General features: G+C 50.1%; 1 protein-coding gene across 3 annotated transcripts in view; it reads left to right on the top strand.

Moving 5' to 3' along the window:
* Positions 1-17,921, top strand: part of EFR3B (EFR3 homolog B) — a 97,637-nt gene that overhangs the window by 70,082 nt on the left and 9,634 nt on the right. Inside the window, exons 6-19 of one of the 3 annotated variants that reach the window (XM_024999503.2) lie at positions 3,003-3,152; positions 4,605-4,739; positions 5,182-5,260; positions 6,019-6,124; positions 6,400-6,561; positions 7,701-7,812; positions 8,398-8,449; positions 10,712-10,884; positions 11,411-11,486; positions 11,955-12,116; positions 13,605-13,736; positions 15,164-15,231; positions 16,098-16,225; positions 16,968-17,059. In XM_024999503.2, coding sequence (XP_024855271.1) covers positions 3,003-3,152; positions 4,605-4,739; positions 5,182-5,260; positions 6,019-6,124; positions 6,400-6,561; positions 7,701-7,812; positions 8,398-8,449; positions 10,712-10,884; positions 11,411-11,486; positions 11,955-12,116; positions 13,605-13,736; positions 15,164-15,231; positions 16,098-16,225; positions 16,968-17,059 — 1,627 coding nt within the window. Of the gene's footprint in view, positions 1-3,002; positions 3,153-4,604; positions 4,740-5,181; positions 5,261-5,988; positions 6,125-6,399; positions 6,562-7,700; positions 7,813-8,397; positions 8,450-10,711; positions 10,885-11,410; positions 11,487-11,954; positions 12,117-13,604; positions 13,737-15,163; positions 15,232-16,097; positions 16,226-16,967; positions 17,060-17,921 lie in introns of all 3 variants that reach the window. The other 2 variants (XM_024999502.2, XM_002691505.6) reach the window with 2 other exon arrangements.

The following is a 17,921-nucleotide window of genomic DNA, read 5'->3' as shown; positions in this document are numbered from 1 at the left end:
TTTTGCCATAAGGGTGGTGTCATCTGCATGTCTGAGGTTATTGATATGTCTCCCAGCAGTCTTGATCCAGCTTGTGCTTCATGCAGCCCAGCATTTCACATGATGTACTCTGAATATAAGTTAAATAAGAAGGGTGACAATATACAGCCTTGATGTACTCCTTTCTCAATTTGGAACCAGTCCATTGTTCCATATCTGGTTCTAACTGTTGCTTCTTGACCTGCACACAGATTTCTCAGGAGGCAGGTAAGGTGGTCTGGTATTCCCATCTCTTGAAGAATTTTCCACAGTTTGTTGTGATCCAAACAGTCAAAGGCTTTGGCACAGTCAATAAAGCAGAAATAGATGTTTTTCTGGAACTCTCTTACTTTTTCCATGATCCAGCAGATGTTGGCAATTTGATCTCTGGTTCCTCTGCCTTTTCTAAATCCAGCTTGAACATCTGGAATTTCACAGTTCACGTACTGTTGAATCCTGGCTTGGGGAATTTGAGCATTACTTTGCTAGTGTGTGAGATGAGTGCAATTGTGTGGTAGTTTGAACATTTTTTAGCATTGCCCTTCTTTGGCATTGGAATGAAAACTGACCTTTTTCGGTCCTGTGACCACTGCTGAGTTTTCTAAATTTGCTGGTATGTTGAGTGCAGCACTTTCACAGCATCATCTTTTAGGATTTGAAATAGCTGAACTGGAATTCCATCACCTCCACTAGCTTTGTTTATAGTGATGTTTCCTAAGGCCCACTTGACTTCACATTCCAGTATGTCTGGCTCTAGGTGAGTGATCACACCATTGTGGTTATCTGGGTCATGAAGATCTTTTTTGTATAGTTCTTCTGTGTATTATTACCACCTCTTAATATTGCCCTGCTTCATTTTGTACTCCAAGGCCAAATTTGCCTGTGACTCCAGGTATCTCTTGATTTCCTACTTTTGCATTCCAGTTCAGTTCAGTTCAGTTGCTCAGTTGTGTTTGACTCTTTGTGACCCCATGAATCACAGCACACCAGGCCTCCCTGTCCATCACCAACTCCCAGAGTTCACTCAAACTCATGTCCATGGAGTCGGTGATGCCATCCAGCCATCTCATCCTCTGTCGTCCCCTTCTCCTCTTGCCCCCAATCGCTCCCAGCATCAGAGTCTTTTCCAATGAGTCAACTCTTCGCATGAGGTGGCCAAAGTACTGGAGTTTCAGCTTCAGCATCATTCCTTCCAAAGAAATCCCAGGGCTGATCTCCTTCAGAATGGACTGGTTGGATCTCCTTGCAGTCCAAGGGACTCTCAAGAATCTTCTCCAACACCACAGTTTAAAAGCATCAATTCTTCTGTGGGCTCAGCCTTCTTCACAGTCCAACTCTCACATCCATACATGACCACAGGAAAAACCATAGCCTTGACTAGACGAACTTTTGTTCATCTAACAAAGTAATGTCTCTGCTTTTTAATATGCTATCTAGGTTGGTCATAACTTTCCTTCCAAGGAGTGTGTTTTAATTTCATGGCTGCAATCACCACCTGCAGTGACTTTGGAGCCCCAAAAAATAAAGTCTGACACTGTTTCCACTGTTTCCCCATCTATTTCCCATGAAGTGATGGGACTGGATGCCATGATCTTCGTTTTCTGAATGTTGAGCTTTAAGCCAACTTTTTCACTCTCCACTTTCACTTTCATCAAGAGGCTTTTTAGTTCCTCTTCAATTTCTGCCATAAGGGTGGTGTCATCTGCATATCTGAGGTGATTGATATTTCTCCCGGCAATCTTGATTCCAGCTTGTGTTTCTTCCAGTCCAGCATTTCTCATGATGTACTCTGCATATAAGTTAAATAAACAGGGTGACAATATACAGCCTTGATGTACTCCTTTTCCTATTTGGAACCAGTCTGTTGTTCCATGTCCAGTTCTAACTGTTGCTTCCTGACCTGCATACAAATTTCTCAAGAGGCAGATCAGGTGGTCTGGTATTCCCATCTCTTTCAGTTTTTTGCATTCCAGTCCCCTATAATGAAAAGGATATCTTTTTATAACTTTTGCATGCCAGTCCCCTATAATGAAAAGGATATCTTTTTATAACTTTTGCATTCCAGTCCCCTATAATGAAAAGGATATCTTTTTTTGGTGTTAGTTCTAGTCTTGTAGGTCTTCATAGAACTGTTCAACTTCAGTTTCTTCAGCATTACTGGTCGGGGCATAAACTTGGATTACTGTGATATTGAGTGGTTTGCCTTGGAAACGAACAGAGATCATTCTGTTGTTTTTGAGATTGCATCCAAGTACTGAATTTCGGACTCTTTTATTGACTATGATGGCTACTCCATTGCTTCCCTTGTGGCTCAGCTCGTAAGGAATTCGCCTACAATGGAGACCTGGGTTCGATCCCTAGGTTGGGAAGATCCCCTGAAGAAGGGAAAGGCTACTCACTTCAGTATTCTGGCCTGGAGAATTCCATGGGGTCACAAAGAGTGGGACTTGACTGAGTGACTTTCACTTTCATCGGAGACTGGATCTGTGCAAAAGGGGTCCCCTGTATGCTGTTACTCATGTGTCCTCTGATTTCTCAGCCAGCTTAGTCCCAGCCAAGACCCCCTTGTGCCCGAGAGCCTGACAGGTCTGTGCCTCCTCCTCCAGATCCCTTCCCCCTGTAAGTTGCCCTCAGCCCTATTTTCTGCCTTGTCAGTTCTTGGCAGCCCTTTGGGCTCTTATATCTCAGTCTCAAGGTGGAGAAAACCCAGCTGGGTACTAAGAAGCCTGGAGAAAACTGGCACCCTAGACATGAAACCTGGGTGGTACAGGGCAAGGGCAGTCTAGGAATCTCCAAGACAAGCTGGAAGACATGGCTTTCAGGCAGCCAGCCAGGAGGCCCAGTCACACAAAGAGTAGAAGGTGGGCTCCCCTCTGCCTTTATGGGCATCTGTAAACCCCTCGCTGTGCTCCCCTCCTTGTCACAGAAGCTGGACTTACCAAGGTTTGCAGATGTCATGGCTCCTGTCTCCCTTTTCTTTACAGAATCCGAATGTCGGGCATCAAAGGTCTACAAGGGGTGGTGAGGAAGACGGTGAATGACGAGCTGCAGGCCAATATCTGGGACCCACAGCACATGGACAAGATCGTGCCGTCGCTGCTTTTCAACCTGCAACACGTGGAGGAGGCAGAGAGGTGAGCAGGCGAGGGAGCGGCTTGCATGGCCACTCTGCAGCCCTCTCAGGGTGCTCGGCAACCATACACCTGGGGCCGGTTGGTAAAACCCAGCTCCAAGGCCAGGGATCTTGGCGTTTGTGGCCTGTTCCGCAGCGCATCCAAAGCTGGTTCCTTGGGAACGTTGGCTCTGGCCTTCTGCCAGCCCTCTGTACCCCTTAAAGTCTGCGTTCCTGAAGGAAAAGCAGGGATGGTGCTGGGCTCCCTGGGGTGAGTGTGTGCTGAACACAAAGAACCAAGAGTCGGGTTTCCTCAGTCTTTCAAGAAGCAGCAGAACAAGGAGGTTTTTAAATGCCAAAAGAACCCGATGGTGGGAGTTAGGGCAAGAGAAGAAGCAGGTGGCCGAGGATGAGATGGTTAGATAGCATCACTGACTCAATGGACGTGAGTTTGAGCAAAGTCCGGGAGACAGTGAAGGACAGAGGAGCCTAGTGTGCTGCAGTTGATGGGGTTGCAAAGAGTCAGACTGGGCTTAGCAACTGAACAACATGATTCAATTTGCTGAGGAGGGCCCTTCTTCTCCCTCACTTCCTAATGGTGTTTCAGGTCCTTAAAAAATGCCCACCAGCCAGCAGCCACTTGACATGAACTCCAGATATTAGATTTTAATCTGGGAACCCCCAGACATGAATTCATCCTGCTCATGCCACTTGCTCTTCCCCTCTGTGAAATGGGATAGAGAGAAAGGTTCCTGGTGCTGTCCACCTCCGCTGTGCATGACACCAAGTGAAGATGATCTGAGTTCCCCACTTTCTTTCCATTGATACTGCGTAAATAGAGCTGGTTGGGAAATTTAGTATGCCCTCTGGTGGTGGTTCCTGGAATAGCATTATCTCTGACAAGCTCCTTGGTGGTCTCAGGATGAGGAATCCTGGGACTCCTGTCCAGATCTGAGCCCACTCCCTGTGACTCGGGTACCACGAGTCACACCCAAGCCAGCACCTGTTTTTCCCTCCTGAGCCTTTGTTTTTTTCCCTCCTGCTTTTTGCCCACGCTCCTCTCTCCCCTTTGCTTTTGCTTTGTCCAACTCTGCTTGCATCCCTCTCTTCTTATCTCATCTCTTGTCCCTTCCAAAGCCTTGGGGGCGTGGAGATACGTGTGGTCTGCACCTCCCCAGGTCCATGGTGCTCAAAGCACCTTCCTTCCCACAGAGACCCATCAGGCCTGTCCCTAGGGTGTCCAGAAAAAGAACTTTATCCGTCTTCCCACCATCTTCCTCCACTCTGGGCTTCCTTACCCCATTTAACTTCTGAGAGCCTAGCCACCTCCCTGTGACCTCGCACAGCCTACATCAAGTTCCTACTTGTCCTCCTGGGTCTGTTTACATGAGGGAAGCACAGAAAGCCTGCACAAAGCTGACTCTCAGACTGTGCATTCCATCCTTCTTCACCCACGGGCTGTGTGTTTCCGCAGCCGGTCCCCCTCCCCTCTCCAAGCACCAGAGAAGGAGAAAGAGAACCCGGCAGAGCTAGCTGAGAGGTGCCTCCGGGAACTGCTGGGCCGGGCTGCCTTTGGCAACATCAAAAACGCCATCAAGCCTGTTCTCATGTGAGTGTTCCCCTTCCTCGCCCCCCGGCCTCCAGCTTTGAACCGTTTCAGGTCCAGCACCTCCTTACCAACTCGGGAGGAGGGGCCTGTCGCAGTTGAGGGGCTGCGGCCAAGTTGGTCCCTTCTCTGTGCCCACGTTCTTCTGCACTGTGGCATCGAAAGCTACCACGTAGTGGCCAAGCACAGTTTTGGGGAGACGAGTTGGCAGGAGGAGTCCCAAGGCTAAAGGAAGGCGCTCGGCTTCATTCCTGAGTCCACAGCCACAGCCCCTGTTCTCAGCTTCTCGTGCTTCTCTCACCGGCACCTGAAAGCCCTTGCTACTTACCTGGAAGCTTCGAGAGGGACTGGGTCTCTCAGGACGGGTTATGTTCCCACCACGCTTCTCCTCCTCCTTTGCATCACCTGCATTTCATAGTTACTCTCCACGTTTTTTCCCTCACAGCCATCTGGATAACCATTCTCTTTGGGAACCCAAGGTGTTCGCCATCCGTTGCTTTAAAATCATCATGTACTCAATTCAGGTATGATGGTTCTCCAGGTTCATCTTGTCCCCTTGGCCAAGGGTATCCCTGGGAGCAGGATGGTGCACACCTGGAGAAAACCAGCCCCTAGTCGTCTGAACTGGTGCTGCTTGACCTAGTCGTGGAGAAGGACTGGTTTAAAACATTTTATTTCTAATATGTCACAGACTTATACTTTATAAAACACAAAAAGAATTCCTAGAAAAAGTAAGTGAAAACCTCATGCTAAATACAAGCCCACAGACCGTAACTGGCTGCCATGGCTTTGTCAGATTGCTTACTCAACACTTACTTTCAATTTCTGTCCTTAGCTCAATGTAAATGGGCATCAGACAGATCTTGAATTGGCACCAGACCATGGGCCACACTCTGAGCAGCACTGGACTAAACCATGTGACTGCTTGTGGCACTTACTTTAAGATCTGGCACCTGGGGGAAATGAAAAGGAAGACAGTATTTTTAAACTGACTTTTGACCCACTTGAAGTGCAAGGGCCCAGGAAATACGTGGAAATCCAAGTCTTCATTGGGATTTGACTCAGCTCCTTCTTGGACCAAGAAGTGGGGAGAGATTCAGGAAGAGGAGCCAGGGTATCTGGGCGCCACCTCTAGTGCCCGCTAGCTTTGGGACCTCACTTTTTGTCCACACAACTTTGGGTCCTCCTGGAGGGCTCAGAGGCCACGTGGGGGGTTGCTGTTTGGGGACCAGCACGTCTTCCTCCCCCCCAGCCGCAGCACTCCCACCTGGTTATCCAGCAGCTCCTGAGCCACCTGGATGCCAACAGCCGCAGCGCGGCCACGGTGCGAGCGGGCATCGTGGAGGTCCTGTCAGAAGCTGCCGTCATCGCCGCCACCGGCTCTGTGGGTAAGGCGGGATCTTGAGCGGAATGGGGACTGGAAACCCCCTCAAGGACGAAGAACTGCCCTTAGCGGTGAGCTGTCCCTCCTTCCAGAAAAGGGCAAGGGTAGAGAGGTGTCAGAGCGGTTATCCTCAGGAGGAGAAATCAGCCGGGGAAGGTGGGGGGGCAGAGGAAGCCCCTGGCTGGAAGTGGGCCTGGGCTTGCCCGGTAAGCCTGGGCAGGGGACAATGAGCCAGGAGTGCCAGCCCCAGATGTCAGGTCTCCCACCTGCTGCGCTCAGGGCCCACGGTGCTGGAGATGTTCAACACTCTGCTGAGGCAGCTGCGGCTCAGTATCGACTACGTTCTGACCGGGAGCTACGACGGGGCCATCAGCCTCGGCACCAAGATCATCAAGGAACACGAAGAGCGCATGTTCCAGGAGGCAGTCATCAAGACCATAGGTGGGCCCCGGGAGAGGTGGGGCCCGGGAGGGCTCCCGGGCCAGACCTGCTGAAGGAGGGGCAGATGGGCGGTCCCCATTCCCCCAAGGATGTTAGTCCCTGGCGTTGTAGGTTTGTCATCCACTCAACGTCGCGTTACGGCTTCCCTGGTAGCTCAGCTGGTAAAGAATCCGCCTACAGTGCAGGAGACCTGGGTTCGATCCCTGGGTTGGGGAAGATTCCCCTGGAGAAGGTCATGGCAGCCCATTCCAGTATTCTTGCCTGGAGAATCTCCATGGACAGAGGAGCCTGGAGGGCTGCCGTCCACGGGGTCGAAAAGAGTCGGACACAGCTGAGCGACTAAGCACGCATGCTCACACTTCGTGTTAATGCGCGGACACTGGAAGAAGTGGAGTTAGCCCACAGTGCACGCAGCTCACAGCGTCCCTGGGGCCAGGCCTGAGTTAGATCACAGAACAATGTCCCTGGGTTTCTCAGTCTGGAGTTCAGATCAGAGGCTAAGAGAGGCGAACTCTTCTTGCACTCCAGTCCCCATTAGGCCTGCCTGATCCTTCCACGTTTGAGCGATTGGAGGGGTTCAGTTCAGTTCAGTTCAGTTCCTCAGTCGTGTCCGACTCTTTGTGACCCCATGAACCACAGCACACCAGGCCTCGCTGTCCATCACCAACTCCTGGAGTTCACCCAGACTCGTGTCCATTGAGTCGGTGATACCATCCAACCATCTCATCTTCTGTTGTCCCCTTCTCCTCCTGCTCTCAATCTTCCCCAGCATCAGGGTCTTTTCAAATGAGTCAGCTCTTCGCATGAGGTGGCCAAAGTATTGGAGGGGAGGTGACAGAAAGAAAGACAAAAGGAAGGAAAGAGGACAGGGAGAAAGCTATGGGTATGCACATGGATACTCTGAAGTCCACACGTGATTGTAAGGGCTCAGAGTCTCCCTGTTCCAGTGCCACTGGAGCGTCCCCTCTAGGTCCCACACCTTCACCACAGCCACGGGAATAACAGGTCAAGGGATAGGAGCCTGGAAGAGTCAGCTGGCACTCCTCACAGTTGTCTGTTAGGCTGAAAGGCTGAGCAGGGACCCCCCGAGGCTGCCGGCCTTACCAGAGCCAACCCTCTCCTCTGTCATTTCCCCGCAGGCTCCTTTGCCAGCACATTGCCTACTTACCAGCGCTCCGAGGTGATCCTCTTCATCATGAGCAAGGTTCCGCTGCCTTCCCTGCACCACCCCATGGAGACGGGGAGGACTGGGTGAGTCTACCCTGCCTTCTTCTCCCTTCTTGGATTCCACCGACTCCCCTTCCCACGTTTCTGGGCTCTCTCCCTTCTCCACCTCAACTTTCCTAGTTCTGCCCTTACATATATTCTCTCATTCTGCTCTCAGATCCCTCCACAGCCTCTCGTGGGCCTTTGGATCCTAAGTAACTCCACTGACTGTCCCATCAGTAACAATCGCCCACCTTGAGGGGTGTGTGTGCGCTAAGTCGCTTCCGTCATGTGCTACTCTTTGTGACCCCATGGACTGTAGCCCACCAGGCTTCTCTGTCCATGGAGATTCTCCAGGCAAGAATACTGGAGTGGGTTGCCATGCTCTTCTCCAGGGGATCTTCCCGACCCAGGGATTGAACCTGCATCTCTTTATGTCTCCTGCGCTGACAGGCTGGTTCTTTACCACTAGCTGGTCAGCGTCCTTCCTCTGGAAGTCACTGTCCTGGGTAGCCCAACAAGTTTAGCCTCATGGAGAATCTAATCACAAGAAAGAACTGGGCACACAAGTGTGGGGTTTTCTGTATCTGTACCACCATCCTGGTGATCATCTGTATCTCTGATCTATAGGGAGAACAGGAACCGACTGACCCAGATTATGCTGCTGAAATCCCTCCTTCAGGTAAGCCTCTCTTGTCCCTGTTCCTGCTCTGCCTCTGCAGGAGGCAGCTCCTTCCAAGGGACCAAGAGAAGGCTACCACTTTCTGTTGTGCAGGTTGCACACTGCACAAACATGCCCAGCCAAAGGGGTGAGTGGGGGACTGAATCTAACCTGTGTACCACTCACTAGGCAGGCTGGGAACCCACAAGACGGGGTTATCCAGAGCAGGCAGGACACCTGTTTCTAACTTTCACAAAGGTACCTTCTCAGCTACTGATGGTCTTGTCACTCAAGCCTTATCTCTGTATTGAGATGGAATCTACTGGTCCCTGCCCTTTCTCCTTCCAAGTAACTCACCAGGTCCCCTCCACCTGTTTCTCCCTTGGCATTTATGCCCACCTCAGTCTCCCAGTCACCATCTTTCCCTTTATCAGTTTTTTAAAAATAATAACTATAATTATTTTAGGTAATTTAATTTTAAAATTATTTAAAAAAATTTTTTTGGCCATGCAATGTGGCTTGCAAGATTTTAGTTCCCTCACCAGGGATTGAACCCGGGACCCAAAAGTGAAAGTGCCAAGTGCTAACTAACCACTGGACCGCCAGGGAATCTCCACCCCCACCCTCCACTTAGCAATATTTTTGCATTTGTCTTCTTTCCATCTTTGCAGCCATCACTGGAGCCTAGATTTATTGTTCTCAAATGCCATTCCCGTGACCAACTTGTTTAATATAGAGAGTCCCTAGAGACTTTGAACCATCAGTTTGAGTGAGGTCCTAGAATGTGTATTTGTTAACAAGTGCCTCAGGTATTTTTGTGAACAGCCCTGGCCTAAATTCTGGACATTTCACAACTAGATTACTCTCTTGGTTTCTCCCTCCCTCCTTGCTGCTGCTGCTGCTGCTGCTAAGTCGCTTCAGTCGTGTCCAACTCTGTGCGACCCCATAGACAGCAGCCCACCAGGCTTCCCCATCCCTGAGATTCTCCAGGCAAGAACACTGGAGTGGGTTGCCATTTCCTTCTCCAAAGCATGAAAGTGAAAAATGAAAGTGAAGTCACTCAGTCGTGTCCGACTCCTAGTGACCCCATGGACTGCAGCCTACCAGGCTCCTCCATCCATGGCATTTGCCAGGCAAGAGTACTGGAGCGGGTTGCCATTGCCTTCTCCCCCTCCCTCCTTACCTATCTTAAACTCAACCAAGAAGAATTTTCTAGAAATGTTGTTCCTCATGGATTGCTCCTTGTTAAAGAGTCGATCTCAGTTTCCAACTGATGTACATCCAGATGTCAAACTTCTCAGATTGAAATTGGAAGGCCCTCCATACCTATTCCCTCCCTAGAACCTCCATGTCACCCCTCAACCTGTCTCTGTGCTAACCATGCTAGCCGGCACAGCCCCCTTGCTCCTGATCCCCTCGCTTCCATGCCCCCTTCCCAGCCCACACCTTTCATGTCACCCCTTATTATAAAGGCTTTTCCTACTGACACCCACATCTGGCTACCTCCTTGGTCTATGTATTCCTGCCATTTCTTTGCTGAGTTTACCCTCGTTAATTTGTACCCAGCATCTTACCAAGGTGATGGTTGGGGACACACCTTAAATACATCCCCCTTCAGTGAACACTGATGCCACCAGGCTTTACCAGAGCCTCAAGGGCCTGCTGAATCATCAAAGGCATTGTTTTGCAATATGGACTTAACAATAAATCTGTTTGGCTGCTTTTTGACAACATCAGGGATGAGATATCTCAGTATGCCAACAGGCTTTAATCCAAAGACCACCATCATGGCCTAGCTAGAAGAGGTGTAAACAAACTCTATGTGTGTTCTCTGACTGTGACTATGTCTGTGGGTTCTAATTTGTCAGCCCAGCTGTAAGTTCTTCCACTATCTCTCCTTTTCTTTGTGGCTGTCCATGCTCCTGATGAAGTGCGTTTATGGTGAACGTTCACCGTGTATGCCTTAATGGGTTGGAACTTTAGGTTCAGATACTCTCTGGCTTCTTGCTCCCCTCCAGTGCTCATCCTCTGGCTTGCTTTAGCAGCTTAATGTCCCTGGATACTGTCCCCATCTGCTCAGCTACACTGATCTGAGCAGGTCGCCTCAGTAGATGTTGAAGGGTTCCCCAAAGCTGCCTACGGTGAAGGACAGGGGGGAGCTGGACTAGGAGATGTTTAAAGATGGATGCTCGGGACCCAGCTCCTGCTGTCTGCTTCTCCATCTCCTCACTGCTGCCAGGAGGACCGGTGTTCCTAGGCATGCGATCCCAGGCTCCCTTGCAGGTATCCACTGGCTTCCAGAGCAACAACATGATGTCAGCTTTGCCCAGCAACTTCCTTGACCGCCTTCTCTCTACCGCCCTCATGGAGGACGCAGAGATCCGTCTCTTCGTTCTAGAGATTCTCATCAGTTTCATTGATCGTCATGGCAACCGTCACAAGTTCTCTACCATCAGGTGAACTTAGGGTCTCCCCACCCCCGCAATTTGATATGTGATGGGGGAGAAGGCTCCCATTAGGGTCTCACCCTCAGGTGGGAGGACAATGCAGATCTTCAGTGGGGACCCCTCACCAGGGAGTTGACCATGGACATGGACCCAGGGTTCTTTCGAGGGAAGGAGACTGAAAGGGGGCTTATGTCTAAGGGAGCAAGGGAGGGAGTGGAGATTTGGGAGTTAAAGAGCAGGTACTCACAGGAGCTCTTTGGTAGGAAGGGAAGAAGAGGATGCAGGGTTATCAGTAGAGTGGGGGCTGAAAGGGAGGAAAGAAAGTGAGGAAGAAGGTAATCTGGATCAGTATTTAAGAAAAAATGAGACAGGAGCTTGAGAACTTGAGAGAAAGTGGCGATCAGGCTAAGAACCAGGGTGGGAGGACACAGGGAGACATTGATACAACTAAGGACGGGGGCAGGGCCCAGTGATACCACGCGAGCCCTGCTGGCCTCACACCAGGGCTCAGGTGACCCCTCACTTCCCCTCGCAGCACCCTCAGTGACATCTCTGTCCTGAAGCTGAAAGTGGACAAGTGCTCCCGGCAGGACACCATCTTCATGAAGAAGGTTAGCAAGCATGACCTCAAGACACAATGAAACCTGGGTGGGTCAGGCCCTGTGGACCCCAGCCTTCCAGCCCCCAAGTCACCACTGGCCATGCCTAAAAAGCCCACTTCCTGCTCTCTGACTATGATTAGTCAGGATGACCAGCCGACCCCTCTAGGGGATCAAGCCCCCAGGTGATACTCATCCCAAGCCAGAGGAGGACCATCGCTTGACCGTCTTCCCCTGTGTTTGGGCAGCAGCTTTTGTCGTTAGTTTCACTGGCCCCACCTTCCCTAAGCACATATTCCTGCCTGTACTCCATTCCACTGGGGTCTGCTTTAAAGGTATCCTGTCCCTGAGGGCAGAGAGAGGGGTACAGGAGGAAGGAGGTGGAGCTACATCACCCACTTCAGACTGCTCTTCCATGCCCCTGGCCTCTCCTGTGGCCATCCACCATGGCCTTGCTCCCACCCTCACCCACTTCTCCAGCACTCCCAGCAGCTCTACAGACACATCTACCTGAGCTGTAAGGAGGAAACGAACATACATAAGCACTACGAGGCGCTCTACGGCCTGCTGGCACTCATCAGCATCGAGCTGGCCAACGAGGAGGTGGTGGTGGACCTCATCCGCCTGGTGCTGGCCGTCCAGGTGGGGCCTGGTGTGGGCAGGACACAGAGGTTAGGTTCAGGGGAGGGGACCTGTCTGGGCCAAGCTCTAATGAGAGTGCCGAGTGGCCGCTGTTGTAACTACTGTGTTTTGGAGCCCAGGTATGTTGCGCCCTTAGTTGGCCATTCCTCTGAAGACCACAAACCATGGTCCTGCCAGGGTAACCACCAAAGAATGCTGAATTCATGGCTTTGACCCATCCTCAGACTAAAGGAGATCCAGGGAACAGGATCTTTCAAAAACATCACTCACCCCTAGTATTTCAGTTCTCTTGCAAGGTCTGAATGAGACTTCATGGATTACCAAGACAGCCTGGTGCTGTGCTTAGTCGCTCAGTCCAACTCTCGTGATGCTATGGACTGTAGCCCGCCAGACTCCTCTGTCCATGGAGATTCTCTAGGCAAGAATACTGGAGTGGGTTGCCATGCTCTCCTCCAGGCGATCTTCCCAACCCAGGGATCAAACCCAGGTCTCCCTCATTGTAGGCAGATTCTTTACCATCTTAGTCACCAGGGAAGCCCAAGAATACTGGAGTGGGTAGCCTATCCCTTTTCCAGAGGATCTTCCCAACCCAGGAATTGAACTGGGGTCTCCTGCATTGCCAGTGGATTCTTTACCAGCTGAGCTACCAGGGAAGCAGTGATCCCCAAACAAACTTGTTTGTCTAAATGTCACCTGGTTCCCAAAACTGGCTGTGCTTTCAGAATTGCCTTAAACACTTATTAAAAATATATAATCCCCGTACTGTACCCAAGCTTGGGGACCTAGAGATTCAACAAGCCCCCGTCATGACTCTCAGGCAGCCATTGTGGCACCAGATAGGGTTTAGACTTCCAAGGTCTGCCCAGGTAAAAGTACACTCCCCAGGATGCTAAGAACGGGAGTAGATTCTTAAGACCTCAAAGGCCAGGGTCTGCAGGGTCCTGAGCTAAGTGGGCATCATATTCTGAATGGTGGTGAACCTGGGAATTCTGTCAGGGAGACTTCTTAGCTACCTGCTTGATGTGCTAAATCCTGCAAGACCAACCCAGATGCTATGATAGTCTTCATTCTAGAATGTGAGATTCCTCTGTGTCCCAGCCCCTAGTAATTCTCATAGCTTTGTCAATTTAACGTGTGAATCCAGGATAGCAAACCAATCCAGTCCTCCAAGAATTATCAGAGGTCTGTAGTGAAGGAAACAGCATCCTTGAGGTGGAGATTCATGAGGGTTTGGACAGTCAAGATTGCTACAGCTGGAACTGCAAAGTCGGGCATTGAGGTTATCGCCTCTCCACTCGAGTATTTATGGGCATCCAGCTCATGGATTGTTCTAGGGACCGTTTGCTTCAGTGACTTCTGTCCCCCAGAAGGTTAAGGGACAAATGCAGGGAGAGACTTCATCTAGAGTGGTGGGTCATCTCTAAGGGAGGTTGGGAGAGGTTGGTGGAGAGTGGGCACCTATATGGGTTGTTCCCTGTCTTGTCCCAGGATGTGGCCCAGGTCAATGAAGAGAACCTGCCTATTTACAACCGCTGTGCCCTCTACGCACTGGGTGCCGCCTACCTGAACCTTATCAGCCAACTCACGACAGTGCCTGCCTTCTGCCAGCACATCCATGAGGTTGGTGTCCTTATGACCCCAAGAGCTCAGGAAGCCCTTGACTTGGGGTTTCCCCAGAAAACCTTTTGCTGAATTGTATGAGCTCTGTGCTTAGTCCAGGCATGAGAACTAATGATGAGAAATTCCCAGCAGAGCATCTCCTGCTGCAGGACATGACATAGCAGGGTGGGATCAGACATAGTCAGTGTCCTATACCTCTTCGCAGCCTGCTACCTGCGCCCCCTGTACTTCCTGCCCCTCTATGCCCCCCTCACTCCCAGAAGCACACATGTACACACCTCTCAGGTCATCTGGTACTGAAACTACTTTTAAGAAACGTTTTTGTTGTGAAAGTTTTCAAATATCAAAAAAGCAGTGTGAGTAGCCAGTGTACATCCACACAGCTATCACACAGATTAAACACTTATGAAGGTTTTTCCACATTTGCTTCATCTGTCTCTTTTTCTTTTCCTTTGCTGAAATATGCTTAAACAGACCTTGGTTATCACGTCATTTCACCTCTAAATATATCAGTATTCATATCTAAAAAAATATGGACACCTTCTTGCTCAATTGCTATGCTATTTACATAATGAAAGTATTAATTAAATGACTGATTATGCCTTGGTATTATCTTATAGCCAGTCTACAATCCAATGTGCTCAGTTATTGCAAAAAGACATTTAAAAACATACTGAACTGTGTATAGGTAGAATGATATCATATGTAGGATTAACTTTAAAATACACCAGCAAAACAAAAGTAAACAAGAAAGCCTAGGTCTCGGCTAACCTGACCGGCTGGGGGGCATGGAGGAAGGTGCTACAGCAGCTTTGCTGAGCCAAAGACCAGCCTGAACGAAGCAGGACCTTGCCAGCCGTGGGCTGATCCAGGAGGACTGGAAGAGCAACGCTGACGTCCTCTTCAGTACAAACAGTCGCCTCATGGCTTCCTCACCTCCTGCGTGTACTTTGATGCCAACTGTCCTCCCACTTCTCACCATCTTAATAGCTGTCACTTTTCTTGTCAAAAATTTGCAAAGGATGATGAGGGAAACTCACTGTGTCACTTTCCATCAGGATGCTTTGCGGTGCCTCTAGGTTTGGGGAACAGTGCGATCTGTACTTCCTCTCTCGTGTGTAAACAGAAAACAGGAATAGGTCATGGGAGCAAGACACTGGACTCTCCTGGGAGCAAAGTCCCCTGCCTTTGGCGGACATTTAGTGCGTGTGTGTCACTGGAGACAGCTTGAGCAGTCCTCCTGGGCTTCCTGAGCTGCCCCGAGGTCCTGGTTGGTCTGAGTTTCTCCCTCAGCTCTGGGTGCTCTGCCAGGGACTGCGTGGGAGGAAGGAAGTGCTCTGTTGGGGCGGGAGCTCTTTCCTTGGCCCATTTGCATCTCCCTCTCCCCACTGAACTCAGCTCTTTTCTTCATTCCTCCCAAACCTCAGGTGATAGAGACCAGGAAGAAAGAGGCCCCATACATGCTTCCGGAGGACGTGTTTGTGGAGAGGCCCAGGTAAGGATCACAGCGGGGACATGGTCAAGGAAACACCCAGGGCATCTGAGGAAGAAAGTGGGTGATCTGAGGCCAGGGACTTGGGCTTCTGTGGGCTCACAGGCAGAAAATGGACCCTGCCTGTGACGCAGAAGTCCTGGGTCAAATTTAATCCCCTTCACGTGACCGTGATCCCTGCCTTGCGCAATCTCAGCGTGCTGTACGATCGAGTATGGGATAGAGCCTCTGGGTACTTTGGCCAAGCCCAGGGGAACACATCCTGGAGAAGCCGCTCCACCAATCCAAGCGGCCTTCTCAGACTGTAGTCTGTGGGCCAGTGTCACTTCAATATCAGGGGAACTCAAGGAAAAGATATTCTGAAAAAGCAAAATATCCCACAATAGAGGATGGCTTTATAAATTATGGCCTGTCCATACCATTAGACAACTGGTAGCCCACCCACAATGTTTTGGAAGAGTAGTTCATGTGAAATAGTCACTGCATAATAGGTGAGTAAAATAAGTCCTGGAACAGGACTGTGGAGGGTAGGGAAATGTTTGCATGTGTGCATAAATGTGTATGACTGAGGGAACCTACACAAAATGTGGATATGGTTCTCTCTGGGAAGTGGGACTGCAGGTGGTTTTTTTTTTTCCTTTCTCTCCTCTGTCATTTTGTATAATAAGTGTTACCTTGCTACAGCTTGCAGGATCTCAGTTCCCTGACCAGGGATTGAACCCAGGCCACAGCAGTGAAAGCCTGGAATCCCAGCCACTGGGCCCCAAGGGCACTCCCTTGAGCATTACATTTATAATAAGGAAGGGCCCCGGAAGTCGGCCTGGTCGCCCAGGGCTCTCAGGTGCCTCTCCCCGCTCTCTGTCTCCCAGGCTGACTCACAACCTTGACGGAGTGGTGATTGAGCTGCTCTTCCGCCAGAGCAAGATCAGTGAAGTCCTGGGCGGCAGCGGTTACAATGCCGACAGGCTCTGTGTGCCCTACATCCCTCAGCTGACAGGTAGGAGCTCTGCTCGAGCACTTCCAAGCCTGCCTCTAGCTTTTCTTGCTCAGGTAAGGGCCGGAATGGAAGGGGACTGTGAGCCCTTCTGTCACCTTCCACGGCGACTTGGATGTCACACTGGGAATCCATGGTGAGATCCTCATCATCCCCACCTCTGCCCCTCAGTGCAGAGTCCTTGAGAATAACTGGCCCACGAGATAGCCTGGCTTGTGCGTGGGAGACGGCCCCACTGTGCTGTAAAGAGCGCCCATGGACTACAGAGTCAGAGACCCAGTTCTCTGCAACTTCCCTCCTGAAAATTCTTAACTGAGTCCCTTGGCATCTCTGAGTCTCAGTTGCCTTGGCTGTAAAATAGGAATGTTAACAATACCTGCCTTAGAGGGAAGAGGCAAATGTCCATAGGAGCAAATGCTACACAAATGACAGTTGCTGGAGCTGTTAGCAGGCGATGCCCATGCTTTCTGGTCATAAGCAGCTTCTTTGTGCTCATCAATGATTGCAAAATCTTAGCCCTAAAGAGCAAAACTCACCAGCGTAAGAGGGGCAGAGAAGTCTCGCAGCCCTCTATAAACTCCAGCTGTAGCCCCCAGGGTATAAATCCCTTTGAGCCCTCCAAGGACCCGGCCAAGCCAGGAGGGTTTGGAGGAGGGCGGCACGGTGGGAGATGGTGCTGGAGGCGTGCTTCTGGCTCCCTCTCCAGGGCTGGGGGACTCTAGCTTCCAGGCTTCTCTTTTCCCAGATGAGGATCGCTTATCCAAGAGGAAGAGCATTGGAGAGACCATTTCCCTGCAGGTGGAGGTGGAATCGAGGAACAGCCCAGAGAAGGAGGAGGTGAGTATCCCCTTCTTGATCTGCTGTCCTGGAGAAGCTCAGCATCCCTGGGGGAGGGGACCGGTTCTGCCTCTTTGGCAGGTGGTCAGACACTCCATGATCCAGGCACCCTTAACTGCACTACGTATTTAAGGGAAGGTAAATTTCTCAAGTAAGCCCTGTTTTCTTTCTGACTCTCATCATATATGTCCTAGACATTTCCATCCATCTGGAAAAAGTAATTGAACCTCCATACACTCCCATGAGGACGTTCTAAAAACCAGTCTTGAAAGGTTTGCTGGTTGTCATCCCGCATTCACGATGGAGGTGAACCTGATCTGTGTTGGAAATTGGAAGGCCTCACGGAGAGGATGAAGGCAAAAATAGCTTTCACAATGTCTCTTCCAGATATGTCAAGAAAAGTGCTTTTGAAGAGAAAGATGTAGCTTAAAGATCGCTCTTTCTTCTATCATCTCTTAAGGGCTGTGAATATCTAATTTCTGTTTAAATTAACATGCATCTCTTCTGCCATTATTACTTCTGCCTCATAAAATAAAGCAGATGTACCCACAAGTAAGAAAGAATAAGGAGTCATAGTGGAAATACCAAATTTATTCCCTCAAATGAGAAAGAAACAGGGGCAGGGCAGAGAGGAGGGAGAAAGGCCTCTCAAGGGAGCAGAAGCTGCAGGACACAGTATACTTGTTTTTCTTATAGTTTTTTTGTTGGGGTGTAGTTGATTTACAATGTTGTATTTGTTTCTGCTGTACAGCAAAGTTCATCAGTTGTGCATATGCATACATCCACTCTTTTTTAGATTCTTTTCCCATACAGGCCTTTACAGAGAATTGAGTGTAGTTCCCATGCTACACTATTTTCTATT

The sequence above is a fragment of the Bos taurus genome, chromosome 11 (genome assembly GCF_002263795.3).
Source record: "Bos taurus isolate L1 Dominette 01449 registration number 42190680 breed Hereford chromosome 11, ARS-UCD2.0, whole genome shotgun sequence".
Lineage (NCBI taxonomy): Eukaryota > Metazoa > Chordata > Mammalia > Artiodactyla > Bovidae > Bos > Bos taurus.
The sequence above is the reverse complement of the archived record's forward strand: the minus strand, read 5'-3'. Positions and strand labels throughout refer to the sequence as shown.